At 71.7% G+C, this 25,527-nt stretch overlaps 1 protein-coding gene across 29 annotated transcripts in view; it reads left to right on the forward strand.

Moving 5' to 3' along the window:
• The window catches only part of PLEC (plectin), a 77,697-nt gene extending 53,135 nt beyond the window's left edge, over positions 1-24,562 (forward strand). For all 29 annotated transcript variants that reach the window (XM_045575901.1, XM_045575900.1, XM_045575902.1 and 26 more), the window contains 28 exons: positions 74-166; positions 850-1,016; positions 1,533-1,648; positions 1,852-1,958; positions 2,119-2,238; positions 2,316-2,411; positions 2,572-2,699; positions 2,981-3,074; positions 4,088-4,242; positions 4,327-4,642; positions 4,724-4,801; positions 4,905-5,066; positions 5,978-6,082; positions 6,226-6,321; positions 6,465-6,590; positions 7,231-7,383; positions 7,464-7,618; positions 8,390-8,516; positions 8,596-8,779; positions 9,165-9,322; positions 9,408-9,586; positions 11,136-11,274; positions 11,368-11,724; positions 12,086-12,169; positions 12,729-12,833; positions 12,932-13,030; positions 13,824-17,204; positions 17,293-24,562. In XM_045575901.1, the coding sequence (XP_045431857.1) occupies positions 74-166; positions 850-1,016; positions 1,533-1,648; positions 1,852-1,958; positions 2,119-2,238; positions 2,316-2,411; positions 2,572-2,699; positions 2,981-3,074; positions 4,088-4,242; positions 4,327-4,642; positions 4,724-4,801; positions 4,905-5,066; positions 5,978-6,082; positions 6,226-6,321; positions 6,465-6,590; positions 7,231-7,383; positions 7,464-7,618; positions 8,390-8,516; positions 8,596-8,779; positions 9,165-9,322; positions 9,408-9,586; positions 11,136-11,274; positions 11,368-11,724; positions 12,086-12,169; positions 12,729-12,833; positions 12,932-13,030; positions 13,824-17,204; positions 17,293-23,523 (13,311 nt within the window). In that variant the 3' untranslated portion in view covers positions 23,524-24,562. The remainder of the gene's footprint in view (positions 1-73; positions 167-849; positions 1,017-1,532; positions 1,649-1,851; positions 1,959-2,118; positions 2,239-2,315; positions 2,412-2,571; positions 2,700-2,980; positions 3,075-4,087; positions 4,243-4,326; positions 4,643-4,723; positions 4,802-4,904; positions 5,067-5,977; positions 6,083-6,225; positions 6,322-6,464; positions 6,591-7,230; positions 7,384-7,463; positions 7,619-8,389; positions 8,517-8,595; positions 8,780-9,164; positions 9,323-9,407; positions 9,587-11,135; positions 11,275-11,367; positions 11,725-12,085; positions 12,170-12,728; positions 12,834-12,931; positions 13,031-13,823; positions 17,205-17,292) is intronic.
• Positions 24,563-25,527: the final 965 nt, after the last annotated feature.

The raw sequence follows: 25,527 nt of genomic DNA on the forward strand, positions 1-25,527 counted from the left end.
TGAGGCCCCGCCCGCCCCAGCCCCGCCGGCCCGCCCCCAGCCCGCGGGCTCCACTGAGGCCTCTCGCCCGCAGGTGAAGCTGGTGAACATCAGGAACGATGACATCGCCGACGGCAACCCCAAGCTGACCCTCGGCCTGATCTGGACCATCATCCTGCACTTCCAGGTAGCGCCCGCCGCCTCCGCCCGCGCCCGGCCCGCTCCCCAGCCCCGGCTGCCTCTCCTGCGCCCTCGGGCCCTGTCTGGGCACGGCGAGCGGCTCCCTGCGGAGGAATGCCTGCCTGGGGAGGCTGTGGAGGAGCTCCCTGCACCGGTGACTCATCCGCTGCCCGCCCGGCTGCACAGGAAGCCGCAAATCTGAGGCTGGGCAGGCACAGCCCTGCTGGCAGGGGCTGAGTCAGAGGCCGATGGGCAGAGACGGGAGGAGACAGGCCGCCAGGCCTGAGGGTGGGTCCCACAGGGCCAGGCGGGTGCCATGGCGGCCGTGCCCAGACCCGCGAGGGGCTGGCCGCCCGCCCCTCACCGTGGCCTTTGCTGGGCCCGAGCTGCGGGGGCTCTGGGACCTGCAGCTGCTCTTCCCGGCCCCCTTCACCCGGGGCGCAGGCTGTGCTCCGGCGGAGGGAGCCCCTGGGAACAGGCGGGTCCACGGGGGGCTGAGGGGGCCCTGACTTGGGCTCCGGCAGCTGCAGGCGGATGTGGCCTGGCCTCTGGGGTTGCAGTGTGGTGGGTCCCAGCTGCTCAGGAGGGTGAGGGTTAGGGTGCCACAGGCCGCCTCTGCCCGGCAGGCGGTGGTGGGTGGTGGGAGGTGGCACGGCGGCGGGCGCCTGCTGAGCTCCCGCCCGCGGGCAGATCTCGGACATCCAGGTGAGTGGGCAGTCGGAGGACATGACGGCCAAGGAGAAGCTGCTGCTGTGGTCCCAGCGGATGGTGGAGGGCTACCAGGGCCTGCGCTGCGACAACTTCACCACCAGCTGGCGGGACGGCCGGCTCTTCAACGCCATCATCCACCGGCACAGGTGGGCGCGGCGGGCGCGGCCGACAAGCCGGGGCCGGGAGGTGGCGCAGGGGCGGCCGCTCAGCCCACAGGAACCCCTGCCCCGGGGGCCGGAGCCCGTCCAGCCTGCTCGCTGGGCAGACGCAGGCCCAGCCACGCCTCACCCGCACGCCCCCGCCGGCCCTTCCAGCCCCCCGGCCGGGCTCCCGGGGGCCTGGGTGGCCAGGCCGCGTGGGGGATGGTCCTCAGGGGGCCTGGGCCCCCACCCAGGAAGGGCCTGGGGCCGCCCCGCTGACCGGCACCCCCGCTCCGCACACGCCACCTGCACCTGTGCCCACAGGGGGCTTGGAGCACCAGGGGCGGGCCCAGAGGCAGAGGGCGCCTGTGTGGGCGGGCCGGGCCTGGGGGGGCAGGGTGCTTTACAGGGGGGAGTGGGGCTGGGGGTTCGATACGGGACGGCTGTGTGCTGACGAGTCCTCGGCCTCGCCGGCCCCGCGCCCCCGCCCGCCGGCCCCACGGACGCCTGCTGTGCCCACAGGCCCACGCTCATCGACATGAACAAGGTGTACGGCCAGACCAACCTGGAGAACCTGGACCAGGCCTTCTCCGTGGCCGAGCGGGACCTGGGCGTGACCCGGCTGCTGGACCCGGAGGGTGGGTGCCCTGCCCTCCTCCCGCCCTGCCCCCCGGTCCCCTCCTCCCGCCCCACCCCCTTCTCCCCCCTTCCCCTCCTCCCACCCCTCCCCTCCTCCCCCGTCCCCTCCTCCTGCCCCTCCTCCCCCCTTCCCCTCCCCCCCTTCCCCTCCTCCCGCCCTGCCCCTCCCCCCCGCCCCTGCTGACCTCCGACCTCCCCCCAGACGTGGACGTCCCTCAGCCGGACGAGAAGTCCATCATCACGTACGTGTCCTCCCTGTACGACGCCATGCCGCGGGTGCCGGACGCGCAGGACGGGGTGAAGGCCAACGTGAGTGGCGGCCGGGCCCGGGTTGGGGGTGGGGTGGGGGTGGGGTGGGGTGGGGTGGGGTGGGGTGGGGGTGGGGGTGGGGTGGGGTGGGGTGGGGTGGGGGTGGGGATGGGGGTGGGGGTGGGGGTGCCCCTGTGCCCTGACGGACGGCCCGGCCCAGGAGCTGCAGCTGCGCTGGCAGGAGTACCGGCAGCTGGTGATGCTGCTGCTGCAGTGGGTGCGGCACCACACCGCCGTCTTCGAGGAGCGCAAGTTCCCCTCCAGCTTCGAGGAGATCGAGGTGGGCGTCCGTCCCCCGGCCGGGCGGGCGGGCGGCGGGCGGCGGGCCAGGCCGGTGCTGACCGCTCGGCCCCGCAGATCCTGTGGTGCCAGTTCCTGAAGTTCAAGGAGACGGAGCTCCCGGCCAAGGAGGCCGACAAGACCCGGTCCAGGGGCATCTACCAGTCCCTGGAGGTGAGCGGGCGCAGGGCCTGGGGGCGAGGTCTCAGCTGGGGGGGCCTCTGGAGCCAGCGCCTGGAGGGGCCTGGCCTCCCCGAGCCTCAGGGCGGCGGTGGCGGGCTGGGTGCCTGGAGGCCGGGGGCTGGCCCGGGCCTGAGTTCGGCTCCGCCCGCAGGGGGCAGTGCAGGCGGGCCAGCTCAAGGTGCCGCCCGGCTACCACCCGCTGGACGTGGAGAAGGAGTGGGGCAAGCTGCACGTGGCCATCCTGGAGCGGGAGAAGCTGCTGCGGAGCGAGTTTGAGAGGTGGGCGGGCCGGGCGGCGGGCCGGGTGCTGGGCGGGCCGGGCTGCGGTCGCCGGCGGGCGGGCCCTGCGGTGGCAGGGAAGCCACCCGCGGATGAGTCACCGCCTGGGAGGAAATCCCCCCCGCCCCGGGCTGCACACCCTCACCGGCTGGCCGGCCGCGGGACACTGGGCTGCAGCCGGCGGGGCGGCCGGGCGGGCGGGCACTGCTCTGCCATCGGAGCCGGAGCCGGCGGGCGGCCCCGGGCAGCCCCTCACGGCGGTCCCTGGCCTTGGGCCTTAGGCTGGAGAGCCTGCAGCGCATCGTCAGCAAGCTGCAGATGGAGGCCGGGCTGTGCGAGGAGCAGCTGAACCAGGCCGACGCCCTGCTGCAGTCGGTGAGGGGGGCAGGGCTGGGCTGGGCCAGGGACGGGGGCGGGAGGGGTACGGGGAGTGGGGAGGAGCCCACACCTGCCCCGCCCCGCCCCCCCCCCCCCCCCCCGCCCGCTCCTCCCTCCTGGCATGGGGCCCATGCTGACTGCTAGTTGGGCTGAGCTGGCTCCGGGCACCATGGCTCAGAGGGCGTGGCGGGTGATGCCCGGGAACTGAAGGGGCGGTGACTGAGCCATGAAGGGCCTGGCTGCTGGACCCAGGGAGGCGCCTGGACAGGGTCCTGGTCCCCTCGAGGGCCAGGGCTGGGAATTAAAAAAAAAAAAAATTTATTGATTTCCGAGGGGAAGGGAGAGGGGGAGAGAGAAACATCAGTGATGAGAGAATCATTGAGAGTCTGCCCCCTGGTGGTCAGTGCATGTCCTTCATAGTGACCAGCCCGTCCACCATTTGGCCGATTTGCATATTAGGCTTTTATTTTTTTATTTTTTATTTTAAAATATATTTTATTATTTTTTTACAGAGAGGAAGGGGGAGGGATAGAGAGCTAGAAACATCGATGAGAGAGAAACATCGACCAGCTGCCTCTTGCACCCCCCCCACTGGGGATGTGCCCGCAACCAATGTACATGCCCTTGACCGGAATCGAACCTGGGACCTTTCAGACCGCAGACCAACGCTCTATCCACTGAGCCAAACCGGCTTCGGCATATTAGGCTTTTATTGTTCTAGATTATTATAGATTGGTTTCAGAGAGGAAGGGGGAGGGAGAGCCAGGCAGAAACATCAGTGATGAGGGAGAATCATGGATCGGCGCCTCCTGCACGCCCCACACTGGGGATCGAGCCTGCCACGGGGGCGTGGGCCCTGACCGGGAATCAAACCGTGACCCTCCAGGCCGCACTCTACCCACTGAGCCACCCAGGCTGGGCAGGGCCGGCAGCTTGTGCATCGGGAGGATGTGCAGGGAGGGCAGGGGAAGGCCGGGGCCGGGGTCTGAGTCACGGCGCCCACCACGCAGGACATCCGGCTGCTGGCTGCGGGCAAGGCGCCCCAGCGGGCGGGCGAGGTGGAGCGGGATCTGGACAAGGCCGACACCATGATCCGGCTGCTGTTCAACGACGTGCAGGCCCTGAAGGACGGGCGGCACCCGCAGGGCGAGCAGATGTACCGCAGGTGGGCGGGCGCCCGCGGGGGCCGGGGCCGGGGGCCGGGGGCCCAGGCCGGGCCAGCTCCGCGCTCACCTCCGCCCCCCCCCAGGGTTTACCGCCTGCATGAGCGCCTGGTGGCCATCCGCACCGAGTACAACCTGCGGCTGAAGGCGGGCGTGGCCGCCCCCGTGACCCCGGTGACCCAGGTGACCCTGCAGGCCCAGCGGCGCCCCGAGCTCGAGGACTCCACGCTGCGCTACCTGCAGGACCTGCTGGCCTGGGTGGAGGACAACCAGCACCGTGTGGACGGCGCCGAGTGGGGCGTGGACCTGCCCAGCGTGGAGGCGCAGCTGGGCAGCCACCGCGGCCTGCACCAGTCCATCGAGGAGTTCCGGGCCAAGATCGAGCGGGCGCGGAGCGACGAGGTGCGTGGTGCCGCGGGCGGGCGGGCGGGCGGGCGGGGCGGGCGGGCCCGGCACACAGGCCTCACCCTCCCGCCCACACAGGGCCAGCTCTCCCCGGCCATCCGGGGCACCTACCGCGAGTGCCTGGGCCGGCTGGACCTGCAGTACGCCAAGCTGCTGGTGAGCGGGCGGGCGGTGCGGGCGGGCGTGGGCGGCGCCCCCGGCTCTGGGGCGGCGTCCGGTGGCGGGCACGGCCGTTGTGGACACACCCCGCTCCCCCCAGAACTCCTCCAAGGCCCGGCTGCGGGCGCTGGAGAGCCTGCACGGCTTTGTGGCCGCCGCCACCAAGGAGCTCATGTGGCTGAGCGAGAAGGAGGAGGAGGAGGTGAGCTTCGACTGGAGCGAGCGCAACGCCAACATGGCCGCCAAGAAGGAGAGCTACTCGGTGAGGCCCAGCACCCTGCACCCCGAGCTGTGGCCCCTAGTGCTGGCCGGCGGTCAGCTCCAGGCCCCGGGGAGGGCCCTCCGGGCGGTCAGCTCCAGGCCCCGGGGAGGGCCCTCCGGGCGGTCAGCTCCAGGCCCCGGGAGCCCCCTGCGGGCGGTCAGCTCCAGGCCCCCGGGGAGCCCCCTGCGGGCGGTCAGCTCCAGGCCCCGGGAGCCCCCTGCGGGCGGTCAGCTCCAGGCCCCGGGGAGGGCCCTCTGGGCGGTCAGCTCCAGGCCCCCGGGGAGCCCCCTGCGGGCGGTCAGCTCCAGGCCCCGGGGAGCCCCCTGCGGGCGGTCAGCTCCAGGCCCCGGGAGCCCCCTGCGGGCGGTCAGCTCCAGGCCCCGGGGAGGGCCCTCTGGGCGGTCAGCTCCAGGCCCCCGGGGAGCCCCCTGCGGGCGGTCAGCTCCAGGCCCCGGGGAGGGCCCTCCGGGCGGTCAGCTCCAGGCCCCGGGGAGGGCCCTCCGGGTGGTCAGCTCCAGGCCCCGGGGAGCCCCCTGCGGGCGGTCAGCTCCAGGCCCCGGGAGCCCCCTGCGGGCGGTCAGCTCCAGGCCCCGGGGAGCCCCCTGCGGGCGGTCAGCTCCAGGCCCCGGGGAGCCCCCTGCGGGCGGTCAGCTCCAGGCCCCGGGAGCCCACTGCGGGCGGTCAGCTCCAGGCCCCGGGGAGGGCCCTCCGGGCGGTCAGCTCCAGGCCCGGGGGAGGGCCCTCCGGGCGGTCAGCTCCAGGCCCCCAGGGAGCCCCCTGCGGGCGGTCAGCTCCAGGCCCCGGGGAGCCCCCTGCGGGTGGTCAGCTCCAGGCCCCCGGGGAGCCCCCTGTGGGAGCCGGCGGACCGGGTGTGGCCCGACGCTGTCCCTGAGACGCTGCCCATCTGTCAGGCGCTGATGCGTGAGCTGGAGCTGAAGGAGAAGAAGATCAAGGAGATCCAGACCACGGGGGACCGGCTGCTGCGCGAGGACCACCCTGCTCGGCCCACCGTGGAGGTGGGGCTCGGGGACGGGCTCCGGACGGGGCTGAGGGGGAACCGGGGCCGAGCGGGGACCGGGGCTGAGGGCACCGGGGCTGTGAGGTCGGAGGACGGCAGGGCCAGGGCTGGGGCTGCAGGCTGACAGGGGCCCGTGTGCAGTCCTTCCAGGCGGCCCTGCAGACCCAGTGGAGCTGGATGCTGCAGCTGTGCTGCTGTGTGGAGGCGCACCTGAAGGAGAACACGGCCTACTTCAAGGTGAGCCCGCCGCCCGCTCGGGTGCCCCGGGCCCTAGGCCCCCCGGGGCATGCGCCCCCCCCTGCACCGCCCTGCACCGTCCCCCTCCCCCCACCCCTGCGGTGTGCGTGTCCACCCTGAGCCCGCCTGGCCCCTCCCTGCAGTTCTTCTCAGACGTGCGGGAGGCGGAGGAGCAGCTGCGGAAGCTGCAGGAGACCATGCACAGGAAGTACACCTGCGACCGCTCCATCACCGTCACGCGCCTCGAGGACCTGCTGCAGGACGCCCAGGTGAGCCAGCCCGGGAGGGGCAGGCAGAGCGAGGGGCTGCAGCCCTTCCCCGAACACGGGCCCTTGGGTGTCTCAGCTGGTGCCGGAGGGGCTGGCGCCGCGGGGCTGAGGCGGGCGAAGGCGGCATGCCCTGGGCTGGGGTGGGGCGCCCGGAGGCCTGGCTTTGGCGGTGCTGGGGGAGGGACGGAGGAGAGAGAAGCAGGGAGCTGCTGGCTGGGCTCGGTGCTCAGAGGGAGGCCCAGTGGAGGCTGGGGGAGCCCTGGGCAGTCCTTGGTAGGTGTGGCCCCCTGGAGAGCTGAACGGGAGGGGGTGACGGGCACGGGGAGGGAGAGGGGAGAGGAGACGGGCTGCTTGGGGACCAGAGTGCAGCTGGGCCGTCCCTGGGGGTGCATGCAGCCTGTGGCCTGGGGTCGGCGCTGGCGAGGAAGGCAGGAACCCGGGAGGCCACGCTGGGGACCTGCCTCGGCCCCGTGTCCCGTTGCCACGCGCCCGGCGCCCTCCCTGAGCCGTGGAGGCCCCCGGCCTCCGGTGGCGTGCCCAGCGTGCCGGCTCCTTGCGCGGGGGAGGAGGGTGCGGGGGGCTCACGGCCGGTCCCCTGGGCACCTGCTGCCTGGACGCGGGGTGACGGCCCTCCCTGCAGGACGAGAAGGACCAGCTGACCGAGTACCGGGGGCACCTGTCCGGCCTCGCCAAGCGCGCCAAGGCCATCGTGCAGCTGAAGCCCCGCAACCCGGCCCACCCTGTGCGCGGCCGCGTGCCGCTGCTCGCCGTGTGCGACTACAAGCAGGTGGAGGTGCGCTGGGCCGGCGGCCGGGGAGGGTGCGGGCGGGGCCGGGGGCCGGCGTGGCCGCACTGACCGCTCCGCTGCCCCAGGTGACCGTGCACAAGGGGGACCAGTGCCAGCTGCTGGGCCCGGTGCAGCCGAACCACTGGAAGGTGGCCAGCAGCGCCGGCTCCGAGGCCGCCGTGCCCTCCGTGTGCTTCCTCGTGCCCCCGCCCAACCCCGAGGCCCAGGAGGCCGTGGCCAGGTGGGTGGCCGGTCTGGAAGCGGGGGCGGGCGGCGGGGTGGGGGGTGGGTGGCCGGTCTGGCCGCGGGGGCGGACGGCGGGGTGGGGGTGGGTGGCCCCGGTCTGGCCAGGGGGGCGGGCGGTGGGGTGGGGGTGGGTGGCCGGTCTGGCCCCGGTCTGGCCGCGGGGGTGGGCGGCGGGGTGGGGGTGGGTGGCCGGTCTGGCCCCGGGGGCGGGCGGTGGGCGGGGTGGGGGTGGGTGGCCGGTCTGGCCCCGGGGGCGGGCGGTGGGCGGGGTGGGGGTGGGTGGCCGGTCTGGCCGCGGGGGCGGGCGGTGGGCGGGGTGGGGGTGGGTGGCTGGTCTGGCCGCGGGGGCGGGCGGTGGGCGGGGTGGGGGTGGGTGGCCCCGGTCTGGCCGCGGGGCGGGCGGCGGGTGGGGGGTGGGTGGCCGGTCTGGCCGCGGGGCGGGCGGCGAGGTGGGGGTGGGTGGCCCCGGTCTGGCCGCGGGGCGGGCGGCGGGGTGGGGGTGGGTGGCCGGTCTGGCCGCGGGGGCGGGCGGGCGGCGGGGTGGGGGTGGGTGGCCCCGGTCTGGCCGCGGGGCGGGCGGCGGGGTGGGGGTGGGTGGCTGGTCTGGCCCCGGGGGCGGGCGGGCGGCGGGGTGGGGGTGGGTGGCCCCGGTCTGGCCGCGGGGGCGGGCGGTGGGCGGGGTGGGGGTGGGTGGCCGGTCTGGCCGCGGGGCGGGCGGCGGGGGTGGGGGTGCCTGGCGCCGCTGACCACACCCCTGACCTGCCAGGCTGGAGGCCCAGCACCAGGCGCTGGTCACGCTGTGGCACCAGCTGTACGTGGACATGAAGAGCCTCCTGGCGTGGCAGAGCCTCAGCCGCGACCTGCAGCTCATCCGCTCCTGGTCCCTGGTCACGGTAGGCCGGGCCCCGGCGTGGCGGGGGCTTCTGCCGGGCGGGCCGGCCCTGTGCTCAGCTCCCCGTGCCCCCCCCACAGTTCCGCACGCTGAAGCCCGAGGAGCAGCGCCAGGCCCTGCGCAACCTGGAGCTGCACTACCAGGCCTTCCTGCGCGACAGCCAGGACGCCGGCAGCTTCGGGCCCGAGGACCGGCTGCAGGCCGAGCGCGAGTACGGCTCCTGCAGCCACCACTACCAGCAGCTGCTGCAGGGCCTGGAGCAGGGTAGGCCGGTGGCCTGAGCCGGCGGGTGGGCGGGCGGGCGGGTGGGCGGGGGGCCGGTGGCCTGAGCCTGCGGGTGGGCGGGCGGGCGGGTGGCGGGGGGCCGGTGGCCTGAGCCTGCGGGTGGGCGGGCGGGTGGGTGGGCGGGTGGGTGGGGGGCCAGTGGCCTGAGCCTGCGGGTGGGCGGGTGGGCGGGTGGGCGGGGGGCCGGTGGCCTGAGCCGGCGGGTGGGCGGGTGGGCGGGTGGGCGGGGGGCCGGTGGCCTGAGCCGGCGGGTGGGCGGGTGGGCGGGTGGGCGGGGGGCCGGTGGCCTGAGCCGGCGGGCGGGCGGGCGGGTTTGTGGCCTGGGTGGACAGGTGGGCGGCGTCTGAGCAGCCCGCGCCCCCAGGTGAGCAGGAGGAGTCCCGCTGTCAGCGCTGCATCTCGGAGCTCAAGGACATCCGGCTGCAGCTGGAGGCCTGCGAGACGCGCACCGTGCACCGCCTGCGGCTGCCGCTGGACAAGGAGCCGGCGCGGGAGTGCGCCCAGCGCATCGCCGAGCAGCAGGCAGGCGCCCGCCCCGCCCCCCCCCCTCCCCTGCCCGCCCCTCCCCGGGCCCGTGCTCAGCTCCCTCCTCTCCTCGCTCTCTCAGAAAGCACAGGCAGAGGTGGAAGGGCTGGGCAAGGGGGTGGCCCGGCTCTCCGAGGAGGCGGAGAAGGTGCTGGCCCTGCCCGAGCCCTCCCCGGCCGCCCCCACGCTGCGCTCGGAGCTGGAGCTGACCCTGGGCAAGCTGGAGCAGGTCCGCAGCCTCTCCGCCATCTACCTGGAGAAGTGAGTGTGCCCGGCCGGCGGGAGGGCGCCGAGCAGAGGGGAGGCCCGGCCGGCGGGAGGGCGCCGAGCAGAGGGGAGGCCCGGCCGGCGGGAGGGCGCCGAGCAGAGGGGAGGCCCGGCCGGCGGGAGGGCGCCGAGCAGAGGGGAGGCCCGGCCGGCGGGAGGGCGCCGAGCAGAGGGGAGGCCCGGCCGGCGGGAGGGCGCCGAGCAGAGGGGAGGCCCGGCCGGCGGGAGGGCGCCGAGCAGAGGACCCCCCGTGGGGAGGACAGGGGGTCTGTGGAGGGGGTGCTCAGGGGGCGGTGGGTGTGGCCCTGGCCGGCGTGGCTCAGTGGTTAGAGGCTCAGCCTATGGACCGACGGGTCCCGGGTTCGATTCCGGTCAAGGGCATGGTGCTTGGCTGCAGGCTCCTCCCGGCCTGGACCGTCGGGACGTGTGCATCAGGCACCCTATCTCTGTGTTCCTATCACATGGATGTTTCTCTCTCCCTCTCGTCCACTCTCTCTAAAATCAATGGGAAACATCCCTGGATGGGGATAAACAAACAAACAAAGAGGTGGTGGGAGTGGACCAAGGTGGGGGGCATGGATGTGGAGAGGGGTTCAGCCCTGTGCCTGGAAGGCGGGACTTCCTGATGACTGGACCCGGGCTAAGGGGTGGCTCCCGGAGGTGGGGGCTGTGGGAGTGAGGACTCGGGGGGACCCCCGAGTGATGTCAGCAGCTGGGTGTCTGAGGAACATGTGGACGGGGACGGGCAGAGCGGGGAGCCCAGGAGGGTGAGGAGGGCCCCCGGGGGAGGTGACCCTGGGCAGGTTGGGGGTGGCAGGGGGCGGGTGAGCAGGGCATGGGGCTGTGGGTGTGGGAGGCGCCATGCCGAGGTCGTGAGGGGGGACCTACACCTGCCTCCCCCGTCCTGCCCCCTTCCCCCGGCCCCCGTGGCTCAGCTCATCAGCCTGCACACCGGGGCTCGCTGCTTCTCCTTCACCAGGGGAGAGAGGACCCCTCCCCCATCGCACCTCAGATGCCCCCCCTCCTCTGCCCCATCGCATCTCGGACCCCTCCCCCAGGCCCGCCCGGGTCCCCCGTCCTGGTTCCCTTCGACATGGTGGCAACCTCTCACCACCTTTTCTTTTTATTTTATGTTTTTATTGACTTCAGAGAGGAAGGGGAGAGGGAGAAGATAGAAGCATCAGTGATGAGAGAGAATCATTGATCGGCCGCCTCCCACATGCCCCACACCTGGGATCGAGCCTGTAACCCGGGCCTGAGCCCTGAACGGAATTTAGCTGTGACCTCCTGATACGTAGGCCAACACTCACCCCCTGAGCCACACCGGCCGGGCGTCACCCCCGAGGCCCACAGCCGGCGGGCGCCACCCCCGAGGCCCACAGGTCTCTCCTGGGGGGAAGCTGAGCTCCCAGGCCCGTGTGAGCTCTGTGTCCGGCCAGCACGCCCCCATCGCGGCGCCGGCACCGGCCGAGGTCCCCGGGCAGCTCCCCGCGGTCCTCCCGGCCCGGCCAGAGCCACCCCAGCTCCGCCCTCTCTCCCCCAGGCTCAAGACCATCAGCCTGGTGATCCGCAGCACACAGGGGGCCGAGGACGTGCTCCGGCGCCACGAGGAGCAGCTCAAGGAGGCCCAGGCGGTGCCCGCCACCCTCCCGGAGCTGGAGGCCACCAAGGCCTCGCTCAAGGTACGGCCTCCGACGCCGGGCGGGGCCGGGGCCGGGCCGGGCCGGGCCGGGCCGGGCCGGGCCTCGGCTCACGCGGCGCCCTCCTCCCCACAGAAGCTGCGGGCCCAGGCGGAGGCGCAGCAGCCCGTGTTCGACGGCCTGCGGGACGAGCTGCGGGGGGCGCAGGAGGTGGGGGAGCGGCTGCAGCAGCGGCACGGCGAGCGGGACGTGGAGGTGGAGCGCTGGCGGGAGCGGGTGGCCCAGCTGCTGGAGCGCTGGCAGGCGGTGCTGGCCCAGATCGACCTGCGGCAGCGGGAGCTGGAGCAGCTGGGCCGGCAGCTGCGCTACTACCGGGAGAGCGCCGACCCGCTGGGCGCCTGGCTGCGCGACGCCAAGCAGCGGCAGGAGCAGATCCAGGCCCTGCCGCTGGCCAGCAGCCAGGCCGTGCGGGAGCAGCTGCGGCAGGAGAAGGTGGGCCTGGCGGGGTGGCTGGAGCCGGGGTGGGGGTGTGAGTGTGACGGGGTTGGGGGGGCAGGGCCGGGGCTGACCTCCGCTCCGCCCCCAGGCGCTGCTGGAGGGAGGGGGGAGGGGGGCGGGGGGCAGGGCCCGGGCTGACCTCCGCTCCGCCCCCAGGCACTGCTGGAGGGAGGGGGGCGGGGGGCGGGGGGCAGGGCCCGGGCTGACCTCCGCTCCGCCCCCAGGCGCTGCTGGAGGGAGGGGGGAGGGGGGTGGGGGGGCAGGGCCCGGGCTGACCTCCGCCCCGCCCCCAGGCGCTGCTGGAGGGAGGGGGGGGGGGGGGCAGGGCCCGGGCTGACCTCCGCTCCGCCCCCAGGCGCTGCTGGAGGAGGTTGAGCGCCACGGAGAGAAGGTGGAGGAGTGCCAGAGGTTCGCCAAGCAGTACATCAACGCCATCAAGGTGAGGCTTCTGTCCGGCCACACTGCTCAGCGGCTGAGCGCTGACCTATGAACTAGAAGGTCACAGTTCGATTGCTGGTCAAGACCATAGGCCCGGGTTCCGGGCTTGACCCCAGTGGGGGGCGTGCAGGAGGCAGCCGATCCGTGATTCTCTCTTATCATTGCTGTCTCTTTCTCTCTCCCTCCCTAAAATCAATTAAAGGTAATTTTTTTTTTCAAGCCCTAGCCAGTTTGGCTCAATGGGAGGTACAGCGTCGCCTGTGGACTGAAGGGTCCCAGGTTCGATTCTAGCCAAGGGCACAGGCCCGGGTTGCAGGCTCCATGCCCGGTGTGGAGCATACAGGAGGCAGCCAATCAATGATTCTCTCATTGATGAAATTAATAAAAATATATGTAAAAATTTTTTTTTTCCGAAGTGAGGTTTTTGCTTCCTGCTGTCTCAGCCAGGCTGGGTCCTGGGGCCTAAACCCTCAGGGGTGGCCCCAGGCACAGGCCTAGCTGGTGGGGCCGGGACGGGGGTGAGCCGGCAGCTCACGGTGCCTCCCCGTGTCTCCCCGCAGGACTATGAGCTCCAGCTGATCACATACAAGGCGCAGCTGGAGCCTGTGGCCTCTCCGGCCAAGAAGCCCAAGGTCCAGTCCGGGTCTGAGAGCGTCATCCAGGAGGTGAGGCGGCGGGCGGGGCCGGGTGGCTGGGGGCAGGGCCGGTGGCTGGGGGCGTGGTGGGGCGGGATTGACACTGGCTGCCCCCCTCCCGCCCCCAGTATGTGGATCTGCGCACGCGCTACAGCGAGCTGACCATGCTGACGAGCCAGTACATCAAGTTCATCAGCGAGACTCTGCGGCGCATGGAGGAGGAGGAGGTACAGCGGGGGGCGGGGCCGCGGGGGGGGGGGGCGGGAAGGCGGGGCTCCCGCTGCCGGGCGCAGCCCAGAGCTCGGGTTCATCACTTCCTCGGCCCCCCACTCCTGCTGCCTGATGCCACCAATGCCCACCCTGAGCTCGGCCTGCTCCCCACGGTGGCTGGCACCTCTTCCTCCCCCTCCTCTGGTCTGCACCTGCCCCACCGGCTCTCCTTGGGGTTCTTCCTCCTCGGGAGCCCACGTCGCCGCTTCTCGCTCCTCGCGGCTGCCGCTCTGGAAGGGCTGGGTGCTGGGGTGCTGGGCTGCGGGCTGGGCGGGTGTCCTTGGGTTGGCGGGGGTACAGGCTCTCTGGCTCCTCGGGCGGCCTCGCCGTGGCCACCTGCAGCCTCCTCTGTGTTCAGCCCAGGGTGCGCGTCCTGAGCTGGCGGTCTGCGCCGGGTTCCGCCGGCCGCCTCAGGGTTGGGTCCCGCGCTCACGTGCTCGGGCAGGGCTGGTGGTGTGCGGCTCGGGGCCTGCGAGCCCCTGCTTTGCTCTCTCTCCTCGCCTGTCTCGCCGCCTGTCTGAGGGAAGAGGGCCGTGCCTGCGCCTCCTCCCGGGGCCGGTGAGCACTGTGCCAGCTGCGCTCGCTGCCCTGTGTGCCAGGCGGGTGCACGCTCCCTCCGCGCCGGGCTGTGACCTGTCTCCCTGACCCCCCACCGTGCTGTCCGCGTGGACTGGTGGTGCCGTGCCCCCTGCGCGCCGGGCCGCACTCACACTCTCTCTGGTTCTCTCCCTCTCTCTGCCGCGGCCACAGAGGCTGGCCGAGCAGCAGCGGGCAGAGGAGCGGGAGCGCCTGGCCGAGGTGGAGGCCGCGCTGGAGCAGCAGCGGCAGCTGGCGGAGACACACGCGCAGGCCAAGGCGCAGGCCGAGCGGGAGGCCCAGGAGCTGCAGCGGCGCATGCAGGAGGAGGTGGTGCGGCGCGAGGAGGCCGCGGTGGACGCGCAGCAGCAGAAGCGCAGCATCCAGGAGGAGCTGCAGCAGCTGCGGCAGAGCTCGGAGGCCGAGATCCAGGCCAAGGCCCGGCAGGCGGAGGAGGCGGAGCGCAGCCGCATGCGCATCGAGGAGGAGATCCGCGTGGTGCGCCTGCAGCTGGAGACCACGGAGCGCCAGCGCGGCGGGGCCGAGGGCGAGCTCCAGGCCCTGCGGGCGCGCGCTGAGGAGGCCGAGGCGCAGAAGCGACAGGCGCAGGAGGAGGCGGAGCGCCTGCGGCGGCAGGTGCAGGAGGAGACTCAGCGCAAGAAGCAGGCGGAGGCCGAGCTGGCCCTGCGCGTGAAGGCCGAGGCGGAGGCCGCCCGGGAGAAGCAGCGGGCCCTGCAGGCGCTGGAGGAGCTGCGGCTGCAGGCGGAGGAGGCGGACCGCCGCCTGCGGCAGGCGGAGGCCGAGCGGGCCCGCCAGGTGCAGGTGGCCCTGGAGACGGCCCAGCGCAGCGCCGCGGCGGAACTGCAGAGCAAGCGCGCCTCCTTCGCGGAGAAGACGGCCCTGCTGGAGCGCACCCTCCAGGAGGAGCACGTCACCGTCACGCAGCTGCGCGAGGAGGCGGAGCGGCACGCACAGCAGCAGGCCGAGGCGGAGCGCGCCCGGGAGGAGGCTGAGAGGGAGCTGGAGCGCTGGCAGCTGAAGGCCAACGAGGCGCTGCGGCTGCGGCTGCAGGCGGAAGAGGTGGCGCAGCAGAAGAGCCTGGCGCAGGCCGAGGCGGAGAAGCAGAAGGAGGAGGCCGAGCGTGAGGCGCGGCGGCGGGGCAAGGCGGAGGAGCAGGCGGTGCGGCAGCGGGAACTGGCCGAGCAGGAGCTGGAGAAGCAGCGGCAGCTGGCGGAGGGCACAGCCCAGCAGCGCCTGGCCGCGGAGCAAGAGCTTATCCGGCTGCGGGCGGAGACGGAGCAGGGGGAGCAGCAGCGGCTGCTGCTGGAGGAGGAGCTGGGGCGGCTGCAGCGCGAGGCCGCCGAAGCCAAACAGAAGCGCCTGGAGCTGGAGGCCGAGCTGGCCAAGGTGCGCGCAGAGATGGAGGTGCTGCTGGCCAGCAAGGCCCGCGCCGAGGAGGAGTCGCGCTCCACCAGCGAGAAGTCGAAGCAGAGACTGGAAGCCGAGGCCGGGCGCTTCCGGGAGTTGGCGGAGGAGGCCGCCCGCCTGCGCGCCCTGGCGGAGGAGGCCAAGCGGCAGCGGCAGCTGGCGGAGGAAGACGCTGCGCGGCAGCGGGCGGAGGCGGAGCGGGTGCTCTCCGAGAAGCTGACCACCATCACCGAGGCCACGCGGCTCAAGACGGAGGCGGAGATCGCGCTGAAGGAGAAGGAGGCGGAAAACGAGCGCCTGCGGCGGCTGGCGGAGGACGAGGCCTTCCACCGGCGGCGTCTGGAGGAGCAGGCGGCCCAGCACAAGGCGGACATCGAGGAGCGGCTGGCTCAGCTGCGCAAGGCCTCGGAGAGCGAGCTGGAGCGGCAGAAGGGGCTGGTGGAGGACACGCTGCGGCAGCGGCGGCAGGTGGAGGAGGAGATCCTGGCCCTGAAGTCGAGCTTCGAGCGCGCGGCCGCCGGCAAGGCGGAGCTGGAGCTGGAGCTGGTGCGCATCCGCAGCAACGCGGAGGACACGCTGCGCAGCAAGGAGCAGGCGGAGCTGGAGGCCGCGCGGCAGCGGCAGCTGGCGGCCGAGGAGGAGCAGCGGCGCCGGGAGGCGGAGGAGCGCGTGCAGAAGAGCCTGGCGGCCGAGGAGGAGGCTGCGCGGCAGCGGAAAGCGGCGCTGGAGGAAGTGGAGCGGCTCAAGGCCAAGGTGGAGGAGGCGCGGCGCCTGCGGGAGCGCGCGGAGCAGGAGTCGGCGCGGCAGCTGCAGCTGGCCCAGGACGCGGCGCAGAAGCGGCTGCAGGCGGAGGAGAAGGCGCACGTGTTTGCGGTGCAGCAGAAGGAGCAGGAGCTGCAGCAGACCCTGCAGCAGGAGCAGAGCGTGCTGGAGCGGCTGCGCGGCGAGGCCGAGGCCGCCCGGCGGGCCGCCGAAGAGGCCGAGGAGGCGCGGGAGCAGGCCGAGCGGGAAGCCGCGCAGTCGCGTATGCAGGTGGAGGAGGCGGAGCGGCTGAAGCAGTCGGCGGAGCAGGAGGCGCAGGCCCGGGCACAGGCGCAGGCCGCCGCGGAGAAGCTGCGGAAGGAGGCGGAGCAGGAGGCGAAGCGGCGCGCGCAGGCGGAGCAGGCGGCCCTGCGGCAGAAGCAGGCGGCCGACGCGGAGATGGAGAAGCACAAGAAGTTCGCGGAGCAGACGCTGCGGCAAAAGGCGCAGGTGGAGCAGGAGCTGACGACCCTGCGGCTGCAGCTGGAGGAGACGGACCACCAGAAGGGCATCCTGGACGAGGAGCTGCAGCGGCTGAAGGCGGAGGTGACGGAGGCGGCGCGCCAGCGCAGCCAGGTGGAAGAGGAGCTCTTCTCGGTGCGCGTGCAGATGGAGGAGTTGGGCAAGCTCAAGGCGCGCATCGAGGCGGAGAACCGCGCGCTCATCCTGCGCGACAAGGACAACACGCAGCGCTTCCTGGAGGAGGAGGCGGAGAAGATGAAGCAGGTGGCGGAGGAGGCCGCTCGGCTGAGTGTGGCGGCCCAGGAGGCGGCGCGGCTGCGGCAGCTGGCGGAGGAGGACCTGGCGCAGCAGCGGGCGCTGGCCGAGAAGATGCTCAAAGAGAAGATGCAGGCGGTGCAGGAGGCCACGCGGCTCAAGGCTGAGGCTGAGCTGCTGCAGCAGCAGAAGGAGCTGGCGCAGGAGCAGGCCCGGCGCCTGCAGGAGGACAAGGCGCAGATGGAGCAGCAGCTGGCGCAGGAGACGCAGGGCTTCCAGCGGACCCTGGAGGCCGAGCGGCAGCGGCAGCTGGAGATGAGCGCCGAGGCCGAGCGCCTGAAGCTGCGCGTGGCCGAGATGAGCCGGGCGCAGGCGCGCGCGGAGGAGGACGCCCAGCGCTTCCGGAAGCAGGCGGAGGAGATCGGCGAGAAGCTGCACCGCACGGAGCTCGCCACGCAGGAGAAGGTGACCCTGGTGCAGACGCTGGAAATCCAGCGGCAGCAGAGCGACCAGGACGCCGAGCGCCTGCGGGAGGCGATCGCCGAGCTGGAGCGCGAGAAGGAGAAGCTCAAGCAGGAGGCCAGGTTACTCCAGCTCAAGTCGGAGGAGGTACCGGGCCCCTGCGCTCAGGGGCGGGTGGGGCGGGGTGGGAGGGCACCCCCGGGCCGAGGTCCCTGACCACCCTCCCCCTTCGCAGATGCAGACGGTCACGCAGGAGCAGCTGCTGCAGGAGACGCAGGCCCTGCAGCAGAGCTTCCTGTCGGAGAAGGACAGCCTGCTGCAGCGAGAGCACCTCATCGAGCAGGAGAAGGCCAAGCTGGAGCGGCTGTTCCAGGACGAGGTGGCCAAGGCGAAGACGCTGCGGGAGGAGCAGCAGCGGCAGCAGCGGCAGATGGAGCAGGAGAAGCAGCAGCTGGTGGCCAGCATGGAGGAGGCGCGGCGGCGGCAGCGGGAGGCCGAGGAGGGCGTGCGGCTCAAGCAGGAGGAGCTGCAGCGCCTGGAGCAGCAGCGGCAGGCGCAGGAGAAGCTGCTGGCCGAGGAGAACCAGCGGCTGCGGGAGCGGCTGCAACGGCTGGAGGAGGAGCACCGGGCCGCGCTGGCCCACTCCGAGGAGGTCGCTGCCTTGCAGGCCGCGGCGGCCAAGACCCTGCCCAACGGCCGGGACGCCCCCGACGGGCCGGCCGCGGAGGCGGAGCCCGAGTTCGCCTTCGACGGGCTGCGGCGGAAGGTGCCGGCCCAGCGGCTGCTGGACGTGGGCATCCTGCGGCCCGAGGAGCTGCAGCGGCTGGAGCAGGGCCGCACCACGGTGGCCGAGCTGGCGCAGCGGGAGGACGTGCGCCGCTACCTGCAGGGTGGCAGCAGCATCGCGGGGCTGCTGCTGGAGCCCGGCCGGGAGAAGCTGAGCGTGTACGCCGCCCTGCAGCGGCAGCTGCTGAGCCCCGGCACTGCCCTCATCCTGCTGGAGGCCCAGGCCGCCTCAGGCTTCCTGCTGGACCCCGTGCGCAACCGGCGGCTGTCCGTGGACGAGGCCGTGGCCGCGGGCCTGGTGGGCCCCGAGCTGCACCACAAGCTGCTGTCGGCGGAGCGGGCGGTCACCGGCTACAAGGACCCCTACACCGGGGAGCAGATCTCCCTCTTCCAGGCCATGAAGAAAGACCTGATCGTGCGGGACCACGGCATCCGCCTGCTGGAGGCCCAGATCGCCACGGGCGGCATCATCGACCCGGTGCACAGCCACCGCGTGCCCGTGGACGTGGCCTACCAGCGCGGCTACTTCGACGAGGAGATGAACCGCGTGCTGGCCGACCCCGGCGACGACACCAAGGGCTTCTTCGACCCCAACACGCACGAGAACCTCACGTACCTGCAGCTGCTGGAGCGCTGTGTGGAGGACCCCGAGACCGGCCTGCGCCTGCTGCCGCTCACCGACCAGGCTGCCAGGGGCGGTGAGCTGGTCTACACGGACTCGGAGGCCCGGGACGTGTTCAAGAAGGCCACCATCTCGGCGCCATTCGGCAGCTTCCAGGGCCGCACGGTGACCATCTGGGAGATCATCAACTCCGAGTACTTCACGGCGGAGCAGCGGCGGGACCTGCTGCGCCAGTTCCGCACGGGCAAGGTCACCGTGGAGAAGATCATCAAGATCGTCATCACCGTGGTGGAGGAGCACGAGCAGAAGGGGCAGCTGTGCTTCGAGGGCCTGCGCGCCCTGGTGCCCGCTGCCGAGCTGCTGGAGAGCCGGGTCATCAACCGCGAGCTGCTCCGCCAGCTGCAGCAGGGCGAGCGCTCGGTGCGTGAGGTCGCGGAGCTGGACGCTGTGCGGCAGGCCCTGCGGGGCAGCGACGTCATCGCAGGCGTGTGGCTGGAGGAAGCCGGGCAGAAGCTGAGCCTCTACGAGGCCCTGAAGAGGGAGCTGCTGCCGCCGGAGGTGGCCGTGGCCCTGCTGGAGGCCCAGGCCGGCACCGGCCACGTCGTCGACCCCGCCACCAGCGCCCGGCTGACCGTGGACGAGGCGGTGAAGGCCGGCCTGGTGGGGCCCGAGCTGCACGAGAAGCTGCTGTCGGCCGAGAAGGCCGTGACGGGCTACAAGGACCCGTACTCGGGCCAGAGTGTCTCCCTGTTCCAGGCCCTGAAGAAGGGCCTCCTCCCCCGGGAGCAGGGCCTCCGGCTGCTGGACGCCCAGCTGTCCACGGGCGGCATCGTGGACCCGGGCAGGAGCCACCGCGTGCCCCTGGACGTGGCCTACGCCCGGGGCTTCCTGGACAAGGACACCCGCAAGGCCCTGAAGGCGCCCCGGGACGAGGCCAAGACCTACGTGGACCCCCGGACGCGGGAGCCGGTCACCTACGGCCAGCTGCAGCAGCAGTGCCGGCCGGACCCGCTGACCGGCCTGAGCCTGCTGCCGCTGTCGGAGCAGGCCGCCCGGGCCCGGCAGGAGGAGCGCTACTCGGAGCTGCAGGCCCGCGAGGCCTTCCAGAAGGCCACGGTGGAGGTGCCGGCCGGCAGCTTCCAGGGCCGGGCGGTGAGCGTGTGGGAGCTGATCCACTCCGAGTACTTCACGGAGGAGCAGCGGCGGGAGCTGCTGCAGCAGTTCCGCACGGGCAAGGTCACGGTGGAGAAGATCCTCAAGATCATCGTCACCATCGTGGAGGAGGTGGAGACGACGCGCAGGGAGCGGCTCTCCTTCAGCGGCCTCCGCGCCCCCGTGCCGGCCGGCGAGCTGCTGGCCTCCGGCGTCCTCAGCCAGGCCCAGTTCCAGCAGCTCCAGGACGGCAAGACGTCGGTCAAGGACCTGTCGGAGGTGGAGTCGGTGCGGACGCTCCTGCAGGGCAGCGGCTGCCTCGCGGGCGTGTACCTGGAGGACACCCGGGAGAAGGTGACCATCTACGAGGCCATGCGGCGCGGCCTGCTCCGGCCCAGCACGGCCACGCTGCTGCTCGAGGCCCAGGCGGCCACTGGCTTCCTGGTGGACCCCGTGCGCAACCAGCGGCTGTACGTGCACGAGGCGGTGAAGGCCGGCGTGGTGGGCCCCGAGCTGCACGAGAAGCTGCTGTCGGCCGAGAAGGCCGTGACCGGCTACAAGGACCCATACTCGGGCAGCACCATCTCCCTCTTCCAGGCCATGCAGAAGGGCCTGGTGCTCCGGGACCACGGCATCCGCCTGCTGGAGGCCCAGATCGCCACGGGCGGCATCATCGACCCCGTGCACAGCCACCGCCTCCCCGTGGACGTGGCCTACCAGCGCGGCTACTTCGACGAGGAGATGAGCCGCGTGCTGGCCGACCCCGGCGACGACACCAAGGGCTTCTTCGACCCCAACACGCACGAGAACCTCACGTACCTGCAGCTGCTGGAGCGCTGTGTGCGCGACCCTGAGACGGGGCTGCGCCTGCTGCCGCTGAAGGGGGCGGAGAAGGTGGAGGTGGTGGAGACCACGCAGGTGTACACGGAGGAGGAGACGCGGAAGGCCTTCGAGGAGACGCAGATCGAGATCCCAGCAGGCGCGGGCGCGGGCGGCGGCGCCGGCGGCTCCACCATGTCGCTGTGGGAGGTGATGCAGTCAGACCTGATCCCCGAGGACCAGCGTGCCCGGCTGATGGCCGACTTCCAGGCCGGCCGGGTGACCAAGGAGCGCATGATCATCATCATCATCGAGATCATCGAGAAGACGGAGATCGTGCGCCAGCAGAACCTGGCGTCCTACGACTACGTGCGCCGCCGCCTCACGGCCGAGGACCTGCTGGAGGCGCGCATCATCTCCCGCGAGGCCTGCCGCCTGCTACAGGAGGGCGCCAAGAGCCTGCGGGAGGTGCTGGAGGCCGAGGACGCCTGGCGCTTCCTGTACGGCACGGGCTGCGTGGCCGGCGTGTACCTGCCCGGCTCCCAGCAGACGCTGACCGTCTACCAGGCCCTCAAGAAGGGGCTGCTGAGCGCCGAGGTGGCCCGCCTGCTGCTGGAGGCCCAGGCGGCCACGGGCTTCCTGCTGGACCCCGTCAAGGGCGAGCGGCTGACGGTGGACGAGGCCGTGCGGAAGGGGCTGGTGGGCCCCGAGCTGCACGACCGGCTGCTGTCGGCCGAGCGGGCGGTGACCGGCTACCGGGACCCCTACACGGAGCAGCCCATCTCGCTCTTCCAGGCCATGAAGAAGGACCTGATCCCCGCCGAGGAGGCCCTGCGGCTGCTGGACGCCCAGCTGGCCACGGGCGGCATCGTGGACCCGCGCATGGGCTTCCACCTGCCGCTGGAGGTGGCCTACCAGCGCGGCTACCTCAACAAGGACACGCACGACCGGCTGTCGGAGCCCAGCGAGGTGCGCAGCTACCTGGACCCCTCCACGGACGAGCGCCTCAGCTACACGCAGCTGCTCCGGCGCTGCCGCCCGGACGACACCACCGGCCAGCTGCTGCTGCCGCTCTCGGACGCCCGCAAGCTGACCTTCCGCGGGCTGCGCAAGCAGATCTCCGTGGAGGAGCTGGTGCGCTCGCGGGTCATGGACGAGGCCACGGCGCGGCGGCTGCAGGAGGGCCTGGCCTCGGTGGAGGAGGTCACCAAGACGCTGCAGAAGTTCCTGGAGGGCACGAGCTGCATCGCCGGCGTGCTGGTGGACGCCACCAAGGAGCGGCTGTCGGTCTACCAGGCCATGAAGAAGGGCATCATCCGGCCGGGCACGGCCTTCGAGCTGCTGGAGGCCCAGGCGGCCACGGGCTACGTCATCGACCCCATCAAGGGGCTCAAGCTGACCGTGGAGGAGGCCGTGCGCATGGGCATCGTGGGCCCCGAGTTCAAGGACAAGCTGCTGTCGGCCGAGCGGGCGGTCACCGGCTACAAGGACCCGTACTCGGGCAAGCTCATCTCGCTCTTCCAGGCCATGAAGAAGGGGCTGATCCTCAAGGACCACGGCATCCGCCTGCTGGAGGCCCAGATCGCCACGGGCGGCATCATCGACCCCGAGGAGAGCCACCGGCTGCCCGTGGAGGTGGCCTACCAGCGCGGCCTCTTCGACGAGGAGATGAACGCCATCCTGAGCGACCCCAGCGACGACACCAAGGGCTTCTTCGACCCCAACACGGAGGAGAACCTCACGTACCTGCAGCTGATGGAGCGCTGCGTGGCCGACCCGCAGACGGGCCTGCGCCTGCTGCCGCTCAAGGAGAGGAAGCGCGAGCGCAAGACGTCCTCCAAGTCCTCCGTGCGCAAGCGCCGCGTGGTGATCGTGGACCCCGAGACGGGCAAGGAGATGTCGGTGAACGAGGCCTACCGCAAGGGCCTCATCGACCACCAGACCTACCTGGAGCTGTCGGAGCAGGAGTGCGAGTGGGAGGAGATCACCATCTCGTCCTCGGACGGCGTGGTCAAGTCCATGATCATCGACCGCCGCTCCGGCCGCCAGTACGACATCGACGAGGCCATCGCCAAGAGCCTCATCGACCGCTCCGTGCTGGACCAGTACCGCGCCGGCACGCTCTCCATCGCCGAATTCGCCGACATGCTCTCGGGCAACGCCGGCGGCTTCCGCTCCCGCTCGTCCTCCGTGGGCTCCTCGTCCTCCTACCCCATCAGCCCGGCCGCCTCCCGGGCGCAGCTGGCCTCCTGGTCCGACCCCACCGAGGAGACGGGCCCCGTGGCCGGCATCCTGGACACGGAGACTCTGGAGAAGGTGTCCATCACCGAGGCCATGCACCGCAACCTGGTGGACAACATCACGGGGCAGCGGCTGCTGGAGGCCCAGGCCTGCACGGGCGGCATCATCGACCCCGGCACCGGCGAGCGCTTCCCCGTGGCCGACGCCGTGGGCCGGGGCCTGGTGGACAAGGTCATGGTGGACCGCATCAACCTGGCCCAGAAGGCCTTCCACGGCTTCGAGGACCCGCGCACCAAGACCAAGATGTCGGCGGCCCAGGCGCTGAAGAAGGGCTGGCTGTACTACGAGGCCGGCCAGCGCTTCCTGGAGGTGCAGTACCTGACGGGCGGCCTCATCGAGCCCGACGCGCCGGGCCGCGTGCCCCTGGACGAGGCGCTGCAGCGCGGCACGGTGGACGCCCGCACGGCCCAGAAGCTGCGGGACGTGGGCGCCTACGCCAAGTACCTCACCTGCCCCAAGACCAAGCTCAAGATCTCCTACAAGGACGCGCTGGACCGCAGCATGGTGGAGGAGGGCACGGGCCTGCGGCTGCTGGAGGCGGCCGCCCAGTCCAGCAAGGGCTACTACAGCCCCTACAGCGTCAGCGGCTCCGGCTCCACGGCCGGCTCCCGCACCGGCTCCCGCACCGGCTCCCGGGCCGGCTCCCGCCGGGGCAGCTTCGACGCCACAGGCTCCGGCTTCTCCATGACCTTCTCCTCCTCCTCCTACTCCTCCTCCGGCTACGGCCGCCGCTACACCTCGGGGCCCTCGCCCTCCCTGGGGGGCCCCGAGTCCACCTCGGCCTGAGCCCACCTGCCCCCTGCCCCCCCGCTCTGCATGCCAGCCGCCCGTCCCTCCTCCTCGCACATTTAAAGGTGTCTTCCTCCCGAGCGGTGCCTCAAATTTAACCAAAAAGACCCGACTGATGTGTGCCCGGCGTGCCGCCCCGGCCGCCCTGTGTCTCGGGGGGACAGGGCTGGCCTGGCCCCGCCGACCCCCTCACCCCCTCTACCTGCCACTCACCACAGCCAGGTGCCTTGCAGGGCCCAGAGCAGGCCCCCAACCCAGCCCTCCTGTCTCCCCAGGGGTTCTCTGTGGGTGAGGTCCCCCCACCCTGTAGGCCGGCCCCGCTCACCAACCAAGCAGCCCCCAGTCCTGGCTGCTCGGGGCAGGCCCTCCGGGTCTGAAGTTTTCTCTTCTGGCTCACGGGCCTTCGGGGGAGGGCGCGGGTCCCCTGTCACCCGTCTCTCGAATCCAGAGCAGCCCCTTCCCCCCAGGAAGATGAGGGTCCCGCCTGCAGGGCCAGCTGGCCGGGCTCTGCCCCCAGCCCCCGACCCCGACACTCTCCTGAGACCCCAGGCGCTGGCTTCTGCCTTCAGCCTCTGCTCCTAGTAAGTGCCTTTTGTGTCCTCCTCCCATCCCCGGCCCCAAGGGCCCAGCTTGGGTGAGACGGCCCCCCTGTCCCCTGTCACCTGGGGCCTGGCCCTGGCCGGTACGGCTGGGATTGTGCGGGCTCTTTTCTTGGGGACCCGTGGCTCCTGGGGCCTCGAGTCCTGCCTAGGGTGCTGCCCGCCCGCCTGCCCGTCTCTCCGGAGCGCAGTCCTCACGGGGCCCGGGCCGGATGGACTGTGTGCGCTGACCCCGCAGCCCAGCCGGCCCCCCTCCTGCTCACCCAGCCCTGGCCCGGGGGCTCCCCCACCCCACACCCTCTGACTGAGCTTTGCATGTTCCACTAACCGGGTGGGCGGCGGGGGAGGGCCAGGCTTCCGGCTGCCTCCGGGCAGAACACTAACCTGACCACGGGCGGGCCGGCGTTGCCCACCCCAATAAAAGCAATTCCACCTCCTGCCGTCTCGCCTCTCCTTTGTCCTGGGTTCTGGGGGGTGTGGGGGTGCGGTGGGCGCCGCGGGCCTCGGCTCAGAGCTCGGCCCCTGCACCCTGGCCAGGGCTTCGGAGCCGGGCTCCGGCCAAGACGCAGCCAGTTTGTCAGCTGTGGGCAGCTTGGTGCCGCCAGTGCCCAAACTCCCTGTGTCCACCGAGAAGCCCCTCAGGTTCTGACGGACCAGCCGGACCATTTTCCCAGGTGACTGAGTCCACGTGAGCCCGGGCACTCGGAGGACCTGGGGCTCCACAGGCCGTTGGACACGGCGGGGGAGGAGGAGCAGGGGGAGGGGGACAGATCCGCGATGAAGGATTGCAGAGCTGTCTATTCACCAAGGACGTGGCCATCTATGTGGAGAAATCTAACACATCCTACAAAAAAACTGGTAGAGCTACTTAATGAGCTTAGCAAGATCGTGGGGCACAAGATCAAGCTACAAAGGGCCATTGTGCTATGTTGCAACAATGAACAGTCAGAAACTGACATTTAAAAGATCTTTTTAAAGAGCATCAAAAATATGAGCTTAGGGACCGTGGGACAAAAAGTGTGCAAGACTTGAGCCCCAAGGACAGAGCATTGCGCGGGGATAGCAAACACCTCCATTAGAGCAGCAGGCCGCACCCCACCTGTGTGGTCATACTAACCAACGTCACCCCAAAAGTGTAATTTTGAAAACGGGGGAAAAATCAAATCAGTGGAGAGAGCGAGATCTTGCTCATGGGTCAGAAAGCTCAGTGTGGTTAAGATACTCTCCCCAAATCAAACTAATATACTTCCAAGCAACTCAATCAAAATCCCAGCAGGTTTTTTTGTTTTTTTTAGAAACTGACAAGCTGAGTCTAGCGCTCACATGGAGCCTTGACCAGGCTGCGCAGGTGGTTAGAGCATGCTCCCCACACACCCAGGTTGCAGGTTCGATCCCCGGTCAG

The sequence above is a fragment of the Pipistrellus kuhlii genome, unplaced genomic scaffold (assembly GCF_014108245.1).
Source record: "Pipistrellus kuhlii isolate mPipKuh1 unplaced genomic scaffold, mPipKuh1.p scaffold_m20_p_70, whole genome shotgun sequence".
NCBI classification, from domain to species: domain Eukaryota; kingdom Metazoa; phylum Chordata; class Mammalia; order Chiroptera; family Vespertilionidae; genus Pipistrellus; species Pipistrellus kuhlii.